General features: G+C 37.7%; 1 protein-coding gene and 1 long non-coding RNA gene across 2 annotated transcripts; both read left to right on the top strand.

Moving 5' to 3' along the window:
• Window positions 1-4730: 4730 nt before the first annotated feature.
• On the top strand, window positions 4731-6592 carry LOC18022646 (very-long-chain (3R)-3-hydroxyacyl-CoA dehydratase 2). Its single transcript, XM_006405679.2, has 9 exons — window positions 4731-4888; window positions 4983-5068; window positions 5158-5205; window positions 5297-5385; window positions 5709-5762; window positions 5910-5977; window positions 6052-6098; window positions 6190-6287; window positions 6379-6592. The coding sequence occupies exons 1-9, from the start codon at window positions 4827-4829 to the stop codon at window positions 6493-6495; spliced, it is 669 nt and encodes a 222-aa protein (XP_006405742.2). The 5' UTR covers window positions 4731-4826; the 3' UTR covers window positions 6496-6592.
• Window positions 6593-7628: 1036 nt separating this feature from the next.
• LOC112088593 lies at window positions 7629-8525 on the top strand. The gene is made up of 3 exons (XR_002900539.1): window positions 7629-7889; window positions 8113-8253; window positions 8321-8525. It is a non-coding gene; the product is annotated as an uncharacterized LOC112088593 (long non-coding RNA).
• The last annotated feature ends 12539 nt before the right edge of the window (window positions 8526-21064 follow it).

Here is a 21064-nt window from a genome sequence, read left to right as displayed (position 1 = left end):
GAAGTCTCATAAGTAAATGAGCCTTATAAATCCATATGAGATTTGAGTTTGAACCTATGGAAATGAAATGTTCTCATTAGCTATAACTACAAGTGAAAGTGAAAATGTCTCATATTGCTTAGCAAGGAGAGAAACCTCTTGCATATATATATGGTCTTCTCACGATAAGGGTTAAAAAACTTTGTGAAAATAAAAAGACCTTATGTAAAAACACCTACGCGCACGTCGTCACCGGTGCCGGGCTCCAGCTAGTGCTCATTGCTCATTGCTCATTACATTTTTAATTAGCTCTTGGGCTCTTGGACTCTATATAGCTGGACGTGAATTGTGGATTTCTTGATTCTTTCATGATAATTTTTTGCATAATGAAAGGATAAATCTTAAATAATTAATTAAAGTCTCCAGATAATTAGAAGATTTCCGAATCCTTTTACTTGCGGAAAAAGGAGAATGTCTCAGGAATATTCCTCATGAATATTCATTTTCGCCAAAGCTTATTTCTTGCAGATCAAGCTGAGTCTTCCATATAAATATACGCCTCCTCTCTTCTCATTCCACACACCAAAAACACAGAAAATAATACTTTTCAGCAAATCTCTCTCTTCTTAATATCGTAAGTGTCTCGAAAGTTATATCGTAGTTATTTCAGTTCGTAGATTCTATTATGGGTGTTGCATAATAGTTTCATCACGGTTGTATAATGGGATTCAAAAATTCCTTCATACGACCACACATTACCGGCAATTTATTGAGTTAAGGAAAGTGATCATATCTTGACTCCGGGTTTCGTCTGTTTTCAATCGGTTTTCAAAGTCTTGTTTTCTTCTTTTATCTCAACATATCGTTCATAATATTATTATTTTCAGTCCGGATTTTTGCGGTCTTACAATCTTAACTCACTAAATCTGCTTCCTGCTTATCGCTTAAATCAGACTGAATATTGCAATTTATAAACGGTTTTTGGAAAACGAGTTTTTTTTATAAAAAATCTATTTACAAAGTTTTTTAGGTATTTCGTAAAAACTTTTGATCTTAAAGATGAATCTTCTGAAACGATTTACGCGGCAGTCATAGACAGGTCCGCGAAACAATCTGTTGATAAGAAAAATATTGTTTAAGAACGTCTTAAGATAATTCTGGGAACAACTATTTTCGAGTTCTAAGAATACTTATTGGTAATATCTGTAGAAACTCAAAGCGAATCCTTTTCGGAGAATGCTGTATATAGCGACTTAATCATTTTAATCGCTGTTTTGAATCCTGTTTTCCAATACTATCTTCGGTTATTTTTTGTGAACAGATTCAACTATGACTAACGGTGACATCAACATGACTGTCAATAGAAGCTCAAGTGAAACTAGGGTGCCAGTGTCGGTAACTGTGAGACTTCAGCCCGATAATTTTGACGGTTCGAAATTCAAGCAGTGGAAAAAAAAGATGCACTTCTTTCTATCATCGATGCAGCTAAGCAAGTAACTCACAGAGGATTCCCCACAGGTATCAGAAGGAAATAACGATCCTGCAATTCTAGCTAGTGTCGATGCATGGAATCACTCAGATTTTCTATGAAAAGGGAACATCAAAAATTTTCTGGTGGACCAGCTGTTCGATGTGTACAGCGAGGTCAAAACTTCCAAACTTATAATTACTTTAATTATTTAAATGTGCCCTCATTGTTTCTCTCTTTCTTTCTGAATGTTTGTTTTTGAATTTTTATTCATGTTTAAATATTTCGATTATGTTTGTACATCTGTGTGGGTTTGTGTATCTTAAAACCTGCAGGTTTGTATCTATAAGGTGGAGTGCATATATTATATATCTTATATATGATGTTTTTTTCCAATATTCAATTAATACAATTCGCTAAGAAAAAAAATATGTTTAGATTTAAATGTGGCATCACAGAAAGATTTAATTTTTTTTTTTAAAAATTATAGGTTAAAATTATAGACTTATTTTATAGACTTTAAAATTATATGAACAATATTTAATATAGGATACCTAAACTCGAAAGTTAGAAGGTAAATCGAATCAGAAAGGAAGACATGTAAAGGAACACTTAAAAATAGATATTTAAATAGAAAAAACTAAATTTAACCAGAACAACCACTTAGCCAATTTCTAAAGTAGTCAAAAAGAACAAATTTGGCGACTTATAATTTGGAGTACGCAGGGTGCTTAAAGCATCGGTTGGTTTGGTTATAGCAGTGGTGTAAGATTTCGGAAGCAGTAATCACATAAGTCTTTAACATCTCTTGGGAATTCTCCAAATTCGCATTTCCCGTCGTTTGAGCCTTTCCTAGTTTCCTTGCATTTTAACGCACATTGACGGGGTTAATGGAGTCATACAAAGAGTTATATCTGGCATTTCACATCGGGTGGGATTATATTCCATGAGGTAGTCTTCACTAATTAACTTTGCCTTTCATCGTTGGCATTTCTGTAATCAAGAAATAAGCGAATCGCATATATACAAGTTGAAATATAAAGATAATATATGTTATATACTTATATCATCTTATTACCTAAACAAATGTGTCAAAACGTAATACTAATTGATATTATTGTTGTTACCAAATTTCACACACTTTTCACGATCGAGCAAGAGAAGCAGAAGGGTTAAGATGGAAACAGATTTTCTTATTAAAGATTAATGTCATGATATCATGTATATATGTCAGAGTGATTGATATACACCAAGAAGACAACCAAGATGGGGCCGCCCTTGAGGGCAGGCGAGGGAGGCGACCATCGCGGGTATCTACTTTAAAGAGACATATTTTTTTGTTAATTTTTTTTATTAGAATAATATGTTATTAACTAATATAAATTTATAAGGTATAAAACTTATTGTTATGATTATTATTAGTTTGAATTATTATCAGTTTTTACAATTAGATATTATTTTGGGTTTAAATATTTATATAATTATTATAATATTAAAAAAAATTATGTAACTCTTGTAGTTGAGTCAATGTTTCTACTGATAAATAAATAAACAACCACAAAACAAAATGAAAAAAACAAAAAAAAAGGAAAAGAAAAGAGAAATTTGTTGAGTAAACAGATATCTTATCAAACAAAAACTAAGATCGGCCTGATAGTTTGAGGAGATTATGTGCGAATTTGAAAACTTCTTTAAAGAATGATACACATTCATATATAGACGGTGATGATCTGTTTATGGAACAGAAAATTATTCGAGAATTAATACCAGATGATGTTCATAAGCCTATTGAAGTGCTTGATTTTTTGAAAAAAATGGAGAATTGTTGTCAAACACACAGAACTTATCGCATATTGTTGACCATTCTAGTATTAATTGCCACTGCTGAAAGAAGTTTCTCGAAGTTGAAGCTGATAAATAATTCTTTGCGTTCTACTATGTCATAAGAGCGATTGAATGAGTTAGCTTTGTTATCAATTGAGACAACTATAGTTGAAAAAGTCAACAACGACAGTTTTAATGAATGATTTTGCACAGAAAAATGCAAGAAGATCTATATTTCAGCAAGAAACTATATGTTTTATTAGATTTTTCTTTTCTTACACACTGTTTATGGAGTTTAATTGTTTTATAAAATTTTTATTTCATTTTTTTTAATTTAAAAAAATATATATATGAAAGAGCATATTTAAAAAAATTAACCGCAGACATCCAAATTGATTGGTCTTTGTGGGTATCAAAAAAGATGGAAACTGTAATGTTGCTGATGATCATTTTTGTATCCTTGTGGGTATTGATTGATGGTACACCATTTTTATTATTTGTATGGCCATGAATTTCGTCAATTAAATGTTGGTCCAAAAAGTTGGTTTTGGCAGATCAGATGTAATATGGCATTATACAAGTATAAATTATCACAAAACATATTTAAAAACTAGTAAAACCTCTATAAACTAACATTCAACTGGTCTTGATTCGAGGTAGTATTAAAATTACGAACATTTGATAAGATAATAGGATATTTAATAACTATATAAACTTATACATATATTAAAGTAATATATTAAAATATGATTTTGGTGTGGTTTTTAATTAAAATTGAATTCTCCTTGGAACTTTTCTCTAGCTTACTTATTGCATAAATAAATAGTATTGTATTCTGATATTCTCCATCTACAACCAAAATTCGCAAAAACAATTTACACGCATTGAATGATCATTTATACACAATTGTTTCTAATTGTATTGTAATACGGTTTTCAACAGTATCGAAGATAGTAGTAATGATTTATTTTAAATTTTGAACTTATTAGCATATATTTTTTTCCATCTAGATAATCCATTTTGTTATTAATATATATTCTATTGCAACAATTATATTACTAATTATAGCTTGAAATTTATGTATATTATTTTCACATTTGAATCAATTAGATTTCTTAATATAATATAATTTCAAGGATAATTTTTGGACTAAAAACTACTTTTTATAGTTAATAATTATTAATTTATCGATTAGTTGATATTTTATAAATTAGTAGATGTGATATTAAAATTTTATTTCTAGTGGTTTTACTGCATAGCAGTGCATATTAGAGTAGAGACAAACAATAATTCGGACTATGTTGTATGCTAGAAATAAATAAAAATTCACTGGGATATCAACTTTATTTTGATTTACTTGAGGTTAAATGAAACTAAATAAAATACTCCAGGGTACTTCCGTGTAAAACATGAAAATATTACTGTATGAGTAGACTCTGGGACCACACGCATACACGCATACACGTTACAACGTCAGAGTAGAATGCTGTTCAGATAAGCAGCCACTAGACTGGAGCCTCCGCCGGAATTTATATCTCCGGTTTCTTCACTGAAGATGTCACCGACGTTCTTGAGGTCTTATCTCCTTGCTTACAATTGTCTCCAAGCTTCAGCATGGTCTCTCTCTCTCTTTCTTTCTTTCTTTCTTTCCTTCATGTCTTCTCGTTTTCACACTCTCTTGCCTAATTTGTCAGTTTGTGTTGTTCGGTAGGACGATTTCGCTCCTGAGTATCCTCAACAGCTTAGTATTGAACAAGACAATCAATGGCGCTTACTCTTCTGCAGGATATTTGATAAGTGAGAAGAAATTGTCGTCCCTAATGTCCCCAGCCAAAGTTGGATTGATTATTTTCCTATAAATGATCTCTGTTGTTTGATTCCTTCAGGTGTGATGCAAACTGCTTGTGTTCTTGAAGTTCTTCATGGAGCCTTAGGTAATATATATAACTGGAATGATTTGATGATGTTTGTGAATTTTTTATTCTTTTGTTTTTCCTTTTTGACTGAATGATTGATTGATTTAAGGAATTGTCCCGAGTGGATTATTGTCTCCGCTGATGCAATGGTGTGGAAGAACACACTTCATATTGGCAATTGTTGGACAGATCAAGGAGGTTTGTGTGGTCATTTTTTCTCATAACACTACAAAAAAACATATGAATTGTTTACCACCACATTAATCGGTGTTTGTGTTTCGGTGTTTCCAACGACATTCCGACCAACTTGTTTTTGTCGGAATCTGAGCCTCAGATAACAAGTTTCGTTGGAAAATGTCCGAAAACGAGGTTATCGGAAAATCTTTGGAAAGAGTTGTCAGAAAGTTCTCGGGATGTTTTTGACGAAACTCAGAGAAAATTTCTTATAAGAGAAACATGTTTTTAAGCAAATCTAGCAGACTAATTTATTCTATCTAATTTCACATTTCATCATCATTTAGGTCCAGGATTTGCCGTGGCTGACCATAACACTTGTAGCTTGGTGTCTAGCAGAGGTTAGTTTTATATCTTTATACAGCAATAAGTCAGAGAGAAGTGCCTATGACAAGTTTGTACAGTTGAAAACGAAACGTGTCAATATTATGGTCTTAGAACATCCATTTGAAAATTATGTGTGAACTATGCTTTGGACTTGGATACAGGTTATTAGATACCCTCATTATGCTTTAGCTTGCCTCGGTAGAGGTCCCTACTGGTTAACTTATCTCAGGTACAATATCAGACTTTATTATATAATTATTTGGTTCAATTAACATGTATTGAATATAAGGTTTTACACTCCAGGTACACAGGATTCATCATGTTGTTTCCAACGGGACTAGTGGGTGAAAGTGAGTGCTTTAAAAGTGTTGTATATGTATTGCTCCGGCGCTGGAGATTCTACTACATTTCTTCTTCCTGACTTTTACCACGTTAATGCAGTGTTGACCATGTACAAAGCCCTTCCACATATAAAAGAGATAAATCTTTACGCAAATCTCTTCTCTGTTTTCCCCTTCAGTTACTACGATTTCCTTTGGGTACTTTAACTGCCTCCTTCTTATCGTTATCTCTTCTTTAGATATCTTCATTAGTTATTCCAATAACAATTTTGATGGTATTTTTCTCCAGGCCTTCCTCTTGGTCTACCCGTTCCTTTGGTTGAAGCTTTATCTCCCGCTATTCAGTCAAAGAAAATCTAAGCTTAGAAGACCGGATAAGCATCAGGGCGGGAGAAAGCGAGTGTGATGTGTGTGTTTAATATTTGATTATGTGTGCACCAACTTGTTCCTAAATAAAAACCTTTAAACAATGGAAATTGAGATGGATGTTGGGAGGCAATAATGACAGAAAGCTATCAATCTCGAGATTTTGATATTGTTTAACAACTTGGATATAAAACACAAGGTGTAAAAGCATTGCAAAACACAATAGTACAAAAGAAACACGATGATACATTTTTTTTCTTCTTATTGGACCACAACAAACATTAACAAAAAGTTTCTATTTATCTCCAAACAAATAAATAACAAAAGCACAAAAAAAACGACGACAACAAAAAGTTTTGTATGCAACACAAATTAATAAAAAAAAATGTTTCTGCTATCTTCGGACCACATCAATAAATACTCCGAAAAAATAAATATTTGCTCAAATCATTGTGGTCCGATAAACTTTTTGAAATGAATCATATATATTATAAAAGTAAAAATTTGATTTAAAGCTCTCCTCATGGTAGTTAATTACCCTTTGTCCCTCTATAAAAATTAATTTTTTTTTTTTTAAAATACATCAATTATAATATATCAAATTATTAAACCATCTCCGATCAATCAAATTGTTTATGGATCAGGATGTCGAAATCATGGTTTTCTGAATTTAGAATTAGAACATAACCGCAGTAGGTTTTCACCACAAAAATTATACCCTAACTTCACCTACTCTTATTGTTCATCTTTTCTTGCTTTATATATTCGTTCATTCTTTTTAATCATTGTAAGATTGACTAATTTTGGTTTTTGAACGTATTGGTCACTCTAATTTAGAGAAGTTTAACCGTGATGTGCATCCTTTCGTATGTGTCACATTTAAGAGCTGGTTCTTTTTTTTCTTTGTTCTGATTTAGTATATAAACAATTTATTTTTTGTATTTTTCTTGATCTAATGATCGAATTTTGTGTTGGTACTGATCTGATTAATTTTAGATCGTTGTGCACTTTGTTGATATTCTTTGCTAGAAGGTCGACTGTTTACTTGGCGTGTGTATCTTTTCTTTTTTACGAGATGTATGTATCATGTTTGTGAACTTGTGTGTTGTTTCTTTTTTTGCTTGCCTGATTTTCTTGGTTTAGCGATTGATTTTACTGATTTTTCTGATTCCATTGATCTGTTGACTTTCTGCTTTGTTGGTGGCTGAGCGATCTTAATATAGATCCCTGTGTTTCGTTATTCTCTTCTTCTCTATTTGATTCTTTGGGATTTGCTTGCGTTTTGCTTATCTAAAAATAGATCGATATTGTATGCCCTTCTTTTTCCTTATTTTTTTTTGTATCTAACGGTGATTATTATTTTTGTTAGGTGCTGTTTATTTGGGTTTAGGTTATCTGAGTAGCTGGTTGTTTCTTTTGGCACAATGTCGAAAGGTAAAGTTTAGGGTTTTTGCATATGAATTAGTTATTGATTTTGTGCTTGTGTTAGTTTGTTACGCTTGTGTTTTATATATGAACCGGGTTTGTTTGATTAGTCTGATTGTTATTGTTTATTTGGGAAAGTCCACACTGATGACTGTAATTTGCGTTCAGGAATGGTCATAGTTTTCTTTTTCCTACGTGAATTATTCTTAGATCTTTGTTGTTATCTATCCAGATTTGGAGTCACACGCCAGGATGTGAATGCTGACCCGATGTATACATTGGGAAAGCCCAAACTGATGATATCTATAGCTTCTGTTAAATTCTCTAGCATGAGAGAATTCTGGTGATAAGAAGTTTTGATGGTTCTCTAAAGGTAAAATCATTATCCTGTTTTTGACCAGTTTGTCAATAGTAAAAACTGAATATTTTCTTTTGATCAGGTCTGGGACTTGGGTCAGATGAAAGAAACTCTAAAGGTGTTTGAGGGTCTCTTTAATAAGACAGTACAATGGCAGACTTGCTCGAGATTGTTTAAAAAAGTCAGAATATTTCCTGCTTCAGGGTGCAATGTGATTGGCACTCGAGGTTGAATCAGATAAACAACAACAATAATATAAACAATATTTTCTTCTTCTAAAATCTAATTTCGACTTCACACTAAGGTTTCTATTGTACATATACTAAATTTTTGCAACATCTAGACACAAAAGCCAAGGAGGAACATCACATTCTTTACGATCCAACTCAGGCGAAAGAGGTGCATGCGTCTGTGTTGCACATGCACTAAGGAAAAGATCTGTAGAAGATTACCAACCAGAACCAGTAAACACAATCCTCATGCATTACCATTGTTCAGAGAGCCACCAAGCCGTAATAGACAAAAAAAAAAAAATATGATCCTGCTAAAGCGCCTAAGCTTTCCATGACTGGAAGTGGTAGTCTGGTAGTGGCTTATCAACAGAGTATCTTCTCAAATCTCAAGGTAAGGTGCTGTCCTATCTATCTTCTTCGAGTTCTTGGACTTACATTATTTGTGATTTGTAATGTCTTAGAAGTTTGACGTTGTTGTGTGTTTTGCAGCAAGGTGGAATGATAAAAGAGACTTGGATGGAGAAAGATCCAAGAGAATCAATTTTGAAAAACGAAAAAGTTGCTGTTAAGGATCTAAGTTTATTGCACCTGCTTACTTTCACTCCAGCCCATGACCATCTTTACTAAGTGTAACGATGAAGGAGAATACAAAGATGTCAAAAAATAATTAGAGTGTTTCAAAAAGTATTTTATTTTTCCCAACAATCATTTGTATTATGTATATTGGATCATATCATGCTACATTTGAATAACAGAATGCATTATTTATATCCCAAAATAAATTGCATGGTATTGATGTAAGAATTATGAAATCATGGACTGTTTAACTGTGTAGACTCCAGTTTATTTTTCAATAAAAACAAATATCTGGAATTATTTACTTAGAAGATTAAATCAATTTGATTGGGTAAAAGCGGCTATGTTAAAGAAAAAGTTATATTTATAACCCATTTCAAAAAATAGCAACATCATTCTTAGGAACAAACATAAGTGTATCCAAATATATTATTTTGAACTAATTTTAGAAGCGAACTACTAGACTCTGCACGCAGAAAATCAATAATTGGAAAGTAACTGAAAACAAAATAAACCTAAAAATTAATGCTTTCTTTCCTAATTTCACAATAATTTTTGTACTACCATTAATGGAATTTAATAAAAACATAAATTAGATGAATAATAAGAAAACGAATACATTTATTAAGAACTGAAAGATGGAAGACGAAAAGGAGGAATATGACGGGATAAAAAAAGATGAACATTTATTGCAGTATTACAAAAAAAAAATTTTGGCCTTGAGTTCGCCCTAAAAACTCTCTCGGGCACACCTCCCTAGGCGCCTCCTTCCTTTGCTCAGATCTAGCTTCTCCTCATTTATCACCGGCCGTTTGTTAACGCTCCGCCTCTCCCCTCCTCCTTTACTCACATCGGCTTCTTTGCGTCGAGCCTTTCTCTGGCCTTTGGCCATGAGAAAGGGCCGACACCTTTCTCCTCCACCTTTCTCCTCCGCGCCGTCTTGTCTTCAGTCTCTTCCATTATGTTGCTCCATTGCTTCTCGTCGTCACGCAGTCTTCCCACATCGTCTTGCCGTCTCCCCGTCTCCATGCCTTGTTGTCTTGCCGCATCGCTGTCTTTTTGCCTCGACTCATCACTGCCGGAGCCCCCATATCTCATTCGGCCTGTAGCTATGTGTTTTGCTGCTTGGAAGGTCGATTTTAGAGTGCTTTACTCTCCCCTGCTCTCCTTCGTCAGATCTGGCTTCTTGTCGCCAGCGAGTCTTCCTCTCCTCCCTGCAAGGCTGTCCCTCATTGTTGGTCATTTGTTACTCAAAAGATGCCTTTCTGCAGTTGGTTTTGGAAAGCTTGAAGCTCGCTTCTGTACGACTGCCTCCATGACCGCTTTTTTCAGAGAGTTTAGCTCATCCTCCGACAATACCATCTTCCTTCCTCTCCCGATCTTCCAGGTTTGCTCCGGCTCTTCACTCTCTGTTTCTTCTGCTTTGGAATGTTATCGGATGATTGTTGAGTGGGTGGCTCTGGTTTTGTGGAATCCGGGTTTAGTTTGTTATGTCCTGATGGTTTTAATCTCCTTCGATTCCACTCTTCTGCCCTGTAGTGGCATACTTGTCGCCTTCGTGCGACCTTTTACTGCGGTTTGCAGTGTCTTTACTGTGGTATACAGTGTCCTTACTGCGGTATGCAGTTTCTTTATTGTACTCATTCCGGTTTTTGGTGCTGCTTTCTTTTGATGGCAGATTGAAGAGAAATTAAACATTACGTCTCCTCCGGTGATTCAAGTTCCGTCGGGTATTTGTCTTCCCGTTACCTCCTTTATGGAGCTGTTTCTCTTTCCAATATTTCCTCCTTTGTTGAGTGGTTTGGATGTTCAAGCATCGTTGGTATTGCAAGATTCTTCCTCCCGGCTGATGGTCTTCTCTGCCTATGATGCAGTGTTTGTAACCTTTTGGGTTGCATTGGATGCAGTCTTTCAAGAAGTTCATGAGATCGTTTTGGTGTTTCGATTTTTTATGGCTTTTTATGAGTTGTATTGCCAATCTATCTTTTGGCACTTGTTGCTTTGCTTTCATGTATTCTCCTTTTTGTTGGTTGTACTTGCTACTCGGTCGATAGAGTTTGAGGCTTCTAAGTAATGAAAAAGTATTTGTTTGACCAAAAAAAAAAAGAAGATGAACATTTGAAAAAAAAAACTAGAGGAATAAGAAGTTGAGTAACCAAAGGAAGAAACAAAACTGAGCTCGATGTTACATTGTTACTATGTGATGAGAATGCATGAGATAACAGTGGTCTTGAAATCTTGAATGATATAACATTAAACATGAATGTAAAAAGGAAGTATTGAGATTGAGAATTGGTGTATTACATGTGATGAAGAGTTTGTGAAACCAAATAAAGATGAAAGCATAAATGATTGATCGTTTGATAGAAAAAATGAACAATATTGAAGTTGAACTATGTTTGTCGAACTGAAATTTGAGAATAGCTGAATAAACATAAATCGAGAAATAAGGAAAGTACTTAAAATGACATACATATTTAGAGAAACAAGCATTTCTTAAGAAAAAAAATGGCAATGATCCATAAAAAAATCGATGAATGATCAAAGAAATGTCAGAGATATAATATTCAGCAAAAATAAATCATTTCTAAACTTTGTTTAAAATGCTTGATGAGAACCATGAAAGCTATATATAAACAGAAACAATGGTTGAAACAATAAAGATGTTATGACGATAAAACAATGTGTAATTGATATAATGAAGAAAAAGGAAGAGATGATGAAGGTGCTTGAAGGTAACTTAATAGAAGAGAGAGAAAAGTTGAAAGATGCAAAACGTATTGACTATGGATGTTATCATTTATGAAAAAAAGAACATGATGGTGTTTTTGAGAAAGAAGAAAGGGAGATCTAAATTACGAGAAGGAAGAAGAAAACAGGTAAAAATGGAAGAAAAAATAAGAAAAATAAAAAATATAAGAAGAAGAATAAAAAAATTATATAATACTTGAGATGTAGAACAAAAATACTTCAAGAACACGTAGTTTATCAATATTATATATTATTTATGCTTAATATGTTAGTAAAAAAGTTAAATTCTTTAGATCGATATTTTATCACTGTTTGTTTATCTATGTGTTTATAATTATTGTATTATTAAGAAAATTAAAGTATAAGTATAGTTTTTACATATGGTTAGTTTGTACTGTTTTTTACTCTAAAAAACAGATTCATGATTTCGACTACATATTCAAAGAAAAAAATAAATACTATGAATGTTTTGATATATTGTTGATCTTTGTTAATTTATGCAATAAATATTATTAACTATTATTATAAATGCTTTTTAGTTTTATATTTAGTTAGAGTTACATTTAATAAAATATTCTGATTAAAATTTGGTGTCCGCTCAAGGCGCGGATTAAACACCTAATCATGTAATAAAAGCATTTTAGTCTGACGAGCGCAAAATTTTTTATATCTCAAAACTAGGATAAAATGCATATTAGTGCCCCAAGTGAGATAATCCATGCTAGAACTTAGGCATAGTGCCTAAACATATATCAACTTATAATATTTTAAATTTGCATATCCTAATTATAATTTCGTAGCTAATATCAGAATTGACCAAACGTTGGTAAAACAGTTTACAACTCAGCTATCAGAATCAGCTAGCCCGATAACTAAGTTATATAAAATTGCTGAGTTATAGATGCTACATCCGCGTCAAGTCATTAATATGTTTTTTTAACATTAATTTTTGTTCTTAATTTTTGTGTGTAAATGTTTTATGATTTGATTAATATTAATTACCTAAACATTATACTTTAATCTTAATTTGGTAGATTTTGAGTTTGTTTTTAATCACAAAAAATGAGAATATTTATTTACTTTATTTTTTATAGAATTATCGCTTAGAAAAATAAAAAAATTTCCATATATATGGACGGATAAACAAACCAAATTAAATATAGCAAACTATTTTTTTTAATAGGAATATAAATACCAAGACTAAACAAGCATATCTTCAATAACTTAAAACCAATCAGAAACATGATGAAATAAAAATTTCGTAAACATAAATATATACGGTAGAATATCATCTGACCCAATTGAACAAGAATTTATTAGTATACACCAAGTGATCTGAATTTCGAATCTCATAAAAAGTAATTATTATTATTTCTGCAGATTAATGGAGAGAAGTTTACCCGAGATTTTCAGTGTGGTGCAAGTAGAACTATTTAGCATATATGCTCATAAAGCGGTAGAATTATTTGTTGTAGAATCAATATAGTTCTCATATTTTGTAATAGATAATAGATCAGTGTTAGTATATACAGTAATGGATCTAAAAACAAATTAGTTGGGAGCATAATTTTATAAATAGAGAATTTTTTTTGTTGAGAGTAACTTTGTCTTTTTTACCACTAAATTAAAAAAATTTAATTAAATTTACCTAAATTATTTATAAAAAAAAAAAAGTAAAGACACGTAACTCCGTTCGACCATCACTACATCCGTCCCTGAGTATATATATATATACTTTTGAAGTTTTGAATTATTAGAATATAGCTTCAGTAGAAAATATTCAGTCGGTTTGATTCTTGTAATTCAGTTGTTTATAGTTGGATTTTGATAAATAAAATACAAACAGAAACCAAAATAAATTTTCGATTGGTTTGAATTACAAATTTTGGCTCGATAATTTAGTGTAAATATTTTTATATTTATACTAATAAATTTTAGTTTGTTACGTTCATTTTTGATTTGTTTATAATATAGAAAAATTACATGTCTTAAAAAACCAATTCCATAAAAATAAGGTCAATTACATATTTTTACTTAGTTTTTGTTAGGGATAAATTCAATTTTTCCTACGTGGACGAATCACATAGCACGTGATTTTTACATAGCACGTGTTTCGTCTATGTTTTTTTTGCGGGTACGCCTCTCGAACCAAATTAGGACCAGTATTGGGAATACGGCCTAAACTTATAGCACCGGACCTCGAATCCAGTTGGATTCGGAAGATCCGACATGATAGACCATCTGTTCCTGGGTTCCTTGTCTCTGATGGCGCAAGCCACGCCGTCAGGGACAAGGAAGTTGGAAACTGAGTGGCCAGGAGGAGGAGAGGTCACATTCTCTATGTCCTAGACCTAAGCTCGGTGATTCAAAAGGATCGGGACATAAGATAGAGTAGCTCACACAGGTACCCAGAGTATAAGGCCTTCAAGTCGCGACAGCCCGGTCCCAGTATCGAGGAGTCCGAACCAGGTATGAACGATTTATTCAAGCGGGAAAGCTATTCGAATTTTCTTCCATTCGACAATAGGAATATGTCTGAGTCTGATTTGATTGCCCATAATCTTACAAGCCCACGAGAATGGCATTTAATTTGCTTTTCCTACGCGTGTCAGGTGATAGAAACATCTCACAGGAATCAGGGGGAAAAGCAAAGGTTCAGCAAAGAACCATAACGCGTCTGGACCGCCGATCCAACTAGTAGACTGAGAGTGAGCGGTCTCGTCGCAGGCAGAACACGCCAAAGATGGTTGGTGAGACCGTCAGAGGTGTGACGCCATCATAAGATTCGAATCCAGTCGAGTCGGGTCATGGGTCGATCCACCCGATCTACAATCCATTGGTCAACCCGGTATACTAGCCCGGTTCAGGAACTCTCTATAAATACTTTGCTCTTTCCCATGGGAAAGGGGTTCACTTTTAAGCCATCTGTGGTGCTTGAGCCTAGGCATTCTACATATTTCCGACCATCTTTCCGGTCATCTCGCTTTATTTTTCCTCCACGGCGGTTCCTAAACCATGGAGCTCGGCCACACTCAAACTTTTATTTTCTCTCTTTCCACCGTAAAAGCCCATTCTCACATTCAGGCTTGGGTATATCCTACCTTTCCCAAGAACTCTTGGCCCATCTTCATTCTTATAGTTTTTCGACTTCTTTCCGTTCTCTAAACAGCTATATTGTGGTCTTTTGAGCTGTTTTCTGACTTGAGCGTCGGAGTGCCCTCAGAAAACACCACCCCATCGTGTTTTCCGGACCCCTGACGTCTTTTCTGTTTTGCAGGAGACTTGCCCCCCAGAAGAGGACTGAAAATCCCCTAAACAATTTGGCGCCAGAAGGAAGGGGTGGGAGGGGGGGGGGAACACTTTTTAAAGCAAAACAAATCTTGCTCTCCCATTCAAAACCCGGGGGCAGCAACCCAGGACTCGAAAGGAAGAAGCAGGAACGGGAAATGACGTTCAAACAACCGGCAGGAGTAGCGCGCCACTACGCCCGAGAGGACAATGCAAAAGACATCCATGGAACACAGTATGAAGCACAAAACCCTCAGTCCGAACCCATGGTGGATGAACTGCAAACGAGTCTGGAGGAAATCAAGATATCCAGGCCCGCCTCTGAAAAATGCTTGAGGCAACAACGGAGGCCAGGGCAAAGTTGAACAGGGAATACGAACGGCAGCAAGGGATGCGTGTGACCGTGCAATCTCGAGAAATGACGTTCTGTAGCGGATATGAGAAAATAGGTTATGCTACGGTAACAATCCAAGAGAAGACCACCAGGGAAGCAGAAAGGGGAGTCCTATCCCTGAGAAGACCGAGCATGGTATTTGAACCCCATGAGTCCTGCCGTTATCGGAGAATTCCAATATCCCATCTCTGCCAAGGAAGAAAAGGCGGAGCCTTATGACCCATTTCCTCCTATGGAGGGTGGAAATGTGTCGTGGAGGCCCAAAGCGATCCAAACCTGGGGAACCCTGCGGAGGAAGCAGGCGAAACCCTATTTGGATTCCACTTGAGGGATGGCTAAGGTGGACCTTCTGAGGAAGGACCGGGGAACAATTATCAATCTCTGACGGGGCAGAGAGTTGACCCCAAGCCCAGGCCCGTACCAAACCCAACTCAGCACAAGACGAGAAAGAAAAAAAAAAGTCAAGTCGAGTTACCCGTGAGGACAAACGACAGTTCACCGAATCAAGCGAACGCACGAAGAAGGCCCGCTTCGCAATCATGGCCATAGCAGGACATAATGTCCTACCCTGTGAAAAGGCCGATTGCAAAGAAAGGCCAACGTGGGGAAAAGAGGGTAGGCGGAATCGGCCACATGGGCACGTCCTGATACCAGTTACGCGAGAGGATAAGACAAAATGGGTATATTGCACTATTGTAGGAGGAAATACAGAAAGGATTTACGAACTAACAATTATCCAAACAGAAGGTTAAAAAAAAAAAAGGAGAGCCTTCTCCAGGTCCGAGTCCGGGTCTGTGAAGCTCGCGAAGCAGGTCTAGGTCTGCGATGCTCGTCTTGGTTAAAAACTTTCAGTCAGAGTGATGATCAGGAAAGCCAGACGTAGCGGGGATACTGAAGTGGGGCAACGAAAAAGGATAGTACGAGAACGAAGATCCCCTTCTCGCCAAAGAAATGTTAACAGAGTACATATCCCAATGGAACCTTTGTGGAGCAAAGGAGGCTAAGGACACTATCAGGTGAAGGTCGAACCCCGGAGTAGAGCCATCGGGGAGAAGAGAATCATCCGAGACAGAGACTCGGGTAGAATACCCAAAGAGACCAGGACCAGCAAGACCAAATGTCCATGCTGTTTCACAGGAGATAGGGGGCTGGCGAATCTCGAAAAAAGGAGGAGCAGAAAGAGGGAAGCAGGTCAACAGAACCGAGCTAGGAACCCGACTGCAAGGCGAGAGGTAGGCAAGATAGCTCTGGTTAACCGTGTCCGGGTGGAGCAGAAAGCAGGACAGACGAACAAAGGTGGGAAGGCAAAAGAGGTCATCAGGAAAACCAACGGGAGCATGACGGGGACCTGCAAAACGGGAATCAGACACGATATGGGCGGGGAAAAACATTAAGCCACAGGCGAAAAGAGGGGAAGAGGAATTATTGTCGTAGGTCCTGGAGTACAGATGGAGCTCGGGACATGACACGAAGAAGAAAAATCATTTTCCTCTGAGGAATCTAGCCATTCTAGGGAATCGATTGAAGTCCAGTTGTCGCAGCAGAGGACGAGATCGAGACGACAAAACCCGGGGAAAGACTCCATCGCACAAAAAGCGGATGCCACCATGGCGTAGGTTATGGTATTACTAGATAAGTCGGAAAAGACTTGAAAGGCATTAATAAGACCCCAAGCCTTCAAAGAAAAGTAATGTGGAGGAACGCCGAACTCGGCGCTCATCTGAAGCATCACTCGAGAGATGGGACAGCAGAACTCGACTAAAAAGCACGAAGAAGGAACAGAAACATAGCCAGAGAGAGGAAGATTGATGGAGTCGAAGACCAAGGGGCGGAGGAAGATGACAGAAAACATAGGCTCGGAAAACCCCAAAATGGGAAAAGAATAAGACGAGCAAAAGGTAATAGAATAAACTCTGTCATATATAACATAAGGAAGTAAAGCGGGAATGATGTCACTCGGACGAAGAGGACAAAGCATCAGAGATACAAAGGAAGGAAGGTGACCAATTAGACAGAAGGAAAGTCGACTGAAAGATGTGACCACTAAGGGACAGAGCCACAGCGGCAACATATTCTGATGCGCGCATGGGCGCAATGACATGGAATCGGGGGCAAAACGAGGATGTGAAGAAAAGACGCATCCCATGACTCAGACCCGAGAAAGGGAGAAAAGAAGAAATTATTTTTCCACAAAAGGAGACTCAGCCGAGGAGTTAGAGCCCAAAGGGGACGAGAAGTCATCAGGAGAACCAGATACCAAAGGGAAGACGATGGAATAACCCTGCAGAGGAAAAGAGACGATATCGTCTAGCCGCCGAACGCATCTCCCATGCGCTCCTGAAGAAGTTTGTTCATGTCACTTGGGGTGTTTACTCCGACGAAGCCAGCGCATGAGAGAGTTAGCATGCCCGTTGATGTTGTGTCCCCACAACAGCACCCATTAATCGGATTACCCGGGAGAATGCTGCTCTGCGGACAGTATGACTGTCCACTGGGAACTTCGTCGGAATTGCACCATGCAGCCTAGGACTGACCCTTTTGTGGATTGGTCTGCTAGTTTCGACGAGTTTTGTGGTGGACAGCTCTCCCTTATAGAACCAGATATCTCTAATGGATCGGCCATAAAATGACGTTGGACTGGCAGGACGGCACTCTTTCTGGGACCTGACTGACGGCCAGGCATTGTGCCTTTCACATTACGAGCCCCCAGCTCCAGGTGACTTAGACCACAACGGATGGCTCAGGCATCGCGTCTTTCCGTGACTCACGGTCCCAGGTCATTTCACCCACAGTGTTTGACTCAGGCAACACGTCCATCATTTTGGGCTCATGGCCCTAGGTCATGTTGTCCACGGTGGATGACTCAGACATCGCGTCCTCCATCGAAAAGGCATCACGTGTCTCAGGTCAAAAGGGTGACTCAGGCAACACGTCCTTCATCGAAAAAGCGTTACGCACTTCAGGCAGATGCCGAATCAAGTACGGCTAATGAGGGGGGGGGGGAAACGTTTGTCTTCGAAAAGGATAACTTCCACATCATGGGCTAGCTTTGCTAACCCATGAAGTGGGGGGGGGGAATTGATGGGAGTATATTCGATCCTTCTTACGTGGACGAATCACGTATTAGCACGTGGTGTTCATGGCTTTTTTGCAGGTACAGCCCCCCGGGCCAAATTAAGACCCGTATTGGGTCAGAGGCCCAATACGGCCTAAGCTTTTAGCACCGGGCCTCGAATCCAGTTAGATTCGGGAGATCCAGCATGATAGACCACCTGTTCCTGGGTTCCTTGTGTCTTACAGCGCAGGCCATGCTGTCATAGACAAGAAAGTCAGAAACTGAGTGGTCATGAGGAGGAGAGATCACATTCTCTATATCCTAGACCTAAACTCGGTGATCCGAAAGGGTCAAAACATAAGGAAGAGTGGCCCGCACAGGTACCCAGAAAGCAAGGCCTTCAAGTTGCGACAGTCTGGTCCTAGTATCGAGGGATTCAGGCTAGGTATGAACGATCTATTCAAGCCGGAAAACTGTTTGAATTTCCCTCTATTCAACAATAGGAATATGCTTTAGTCTGATTTGATTGCTCATACTGATACGATCATGGACCCGGAAGACGACCCAGACAAGGGAATCGAGGTTCCGAAAGCACATTTGGCCGTACCGGATGGACCTATGATGCGATCCAGAGCTAAGAAGCTGGCAGGGACGGTTCAGGCTGTTCTTAATGGGATCAAGATCGGACCAGGCGACCCAGCATCACCCAAGATTGTGACCGTGCTCATGAACGCCGGCTGTAACTAATCCGATCCGGGTGATGGCTTAATACTCTTTTTCCTTACACCCGGGTTTGTCCCAATGGGTTTACCGGGTGGGGTTTTAACGAGGTTAAGTCCATTACCCATCTCTCGATCCAAGTTTGTTTGCGGTCTGGTTCATGGGTCGGCAGCGCAAGAGTCATTTTTCGGCTTGGCAATTCAAGAGTCAGTCAAAGGCCAGCCGAAGAGTCAGTCCTTAGCTTATTTATTTCAGTCAAAGACTTTATTAATTTTTCTGTCATTTTCGAGTTTGTCTCTTGGACTACTCCACTTGCTATATAAAGGCTTGTACCCCTTCTCATTTTCGCGATTCACTTATCAAATAAAACTGAGATTTCTCCTTTGTTCTTTTTGAACTTTTCGATTCCTTAGGTGGTTAGCCTCTTGAATCATTTCGGTTTATCAAGTTTAATCCATAGAACTTGACGCAGCCTTCGCCTGCAAAGTTTAAGTTTCCGTTAGTAGTAATCGGGGCTTAGGGATTTTCGGGAATCCATTTCCCACGCCCTAACATCCTTTTACCGGCGATTTCTTTCTCTTTGTTCCACCCCCTTGTTCCAAGTTATTTTCCGCGAGTTTGGGCCTAAGGATTTTTGGGATTTATTCTCACGCCTTAGCATCTGCTCCGAGATCCAGCTGGAGTCAAGGATCTATCCATCCGATACCGACCAAGTGTGTGCCGTTCTTTGGGAATTCGTATCAAGTGGTATCAGAGCCACGCACTTGAAGAAAGCGGTATTATCTATTTTTTTGTCTTTTCAAATTCCGTCTTATCCTTTCTTTCTTTTGTAAATTCCAGATCTATTTTTTTTTAAAAAAAAAGATCTGTGGAAACCAAAAATCTTTTCTATCTATGTTCTCTTTTCTTCATAATCGCTTGATATTCTGAATTGGTTTAGAGATCTACATCGAGTTTTTGATTTAGTTCTCTTAGAACCGAGGAGATTCTCTTGAGTGTTTGTGAGATCCTTAAGAGAGTTGAGTGAAACACCGAGTGAAACACTTTGCGAGAATTTTTGCTAATTTGTTTGTTTGTTTTGCGAGGTATTATATGTCTTCTAGCGACGATCCATCCTCTATTCGGTCAAAAGAAGTGAGAAAAGTCACTATGAACCATAGGCTGGACCAGATTACTCAGTTGCTGGATCACATGAACCAGCGTATGGAACGGTTGGAAGTGGATCAGCCTAGATGGGACAGAGGAGCTGATCGCAGTGACCAGGAGGACCTAACCTGGAGGGAGAGAAATCATAACCGGAATGAGTTTGTCGGAGACAACCCATTTTACGCTGACGGACATACTTCGGGTGGTAGTCAGGTACGACCCAGACGCGGCCGAGAAGATAGACGTGGTCAAAACAATTTGCTGAACCACGGTCGTGAACGAAATAACCCAGATCCAACCCACGGTCGTAACCGGGACGAGGCTCGACAAGACCGTAATGATCAAGGCCGGGGACAATACGAACCTGAACCAGTCCAAGCCCGAAACAACAATGACCTTGGAGGCATGAAGCTGAGGGTCCCATCTTTCTATGGTACAACCGATCCAGACGCATTCATTGAGTGGGAAAAGAAGATCGACATTTTATTTGGTTGTCAGAACTTCTCAGAAAGAAAGAAGATCAACCTGGCCGCCACCGAGTTCCATGGGTACGCGGTAGACTGGTGGGACCAAGTTGTTACCAACCGGAGAAGGAACGGTGACCGACCGGTCGAAACTTGGGACGAGATGGCACGAATGATGAGACGCAGATTCGAACCAAGC

Source organism: Eutrema salsugineum, unplaced genomic scaffold (genome assembly GCF_000478725.1).
Source record: "Eutrema salsugineum unplaced genomic scaffold, Eutsalg1_0 scaffold_14, whole genome shotgun sequence".
NCBI classification, from domain to species: Eukaryota; Viridiplantae; Streptophyta; class Magnoliopsida; order Brassicales; family Brassicaceae; genus Eutrema; species Eutrema salsugineum.
The sequence above is the reverse complement of the archived record's forward strand: the minus strand, read 5'-3'. Positions and strand labels throughout refer to the sequence as shown.

What these genes read in the sequence shown, in the direction of transcription:
- LOC18022646 (XM_006405679.2), top strand. Translation starts at nt 4,827, where the DNA reads ATGTCACCGACGTTCTTGAGGTCTTATCTCCTTGCTTACAATTGTCTC. An exon ending in AGTTCTTCATGGAGCCTTAG is followed by an intron (nt 5,206 to 5,296) that starts GTAATATATATA and finishes GATTGATTTAAG; the next exon opens with GAATTGTCCCGAGTGGATTA. An exon ending in GTTACTACGATTTCCTTTGG is followed by an intron (nt 6,288 to 6,378) that starts GTACTTTAACTG and finishes ATTTTTCTCCAG; the next exon opens with GCCTTCCTCTTGGTCTACCC.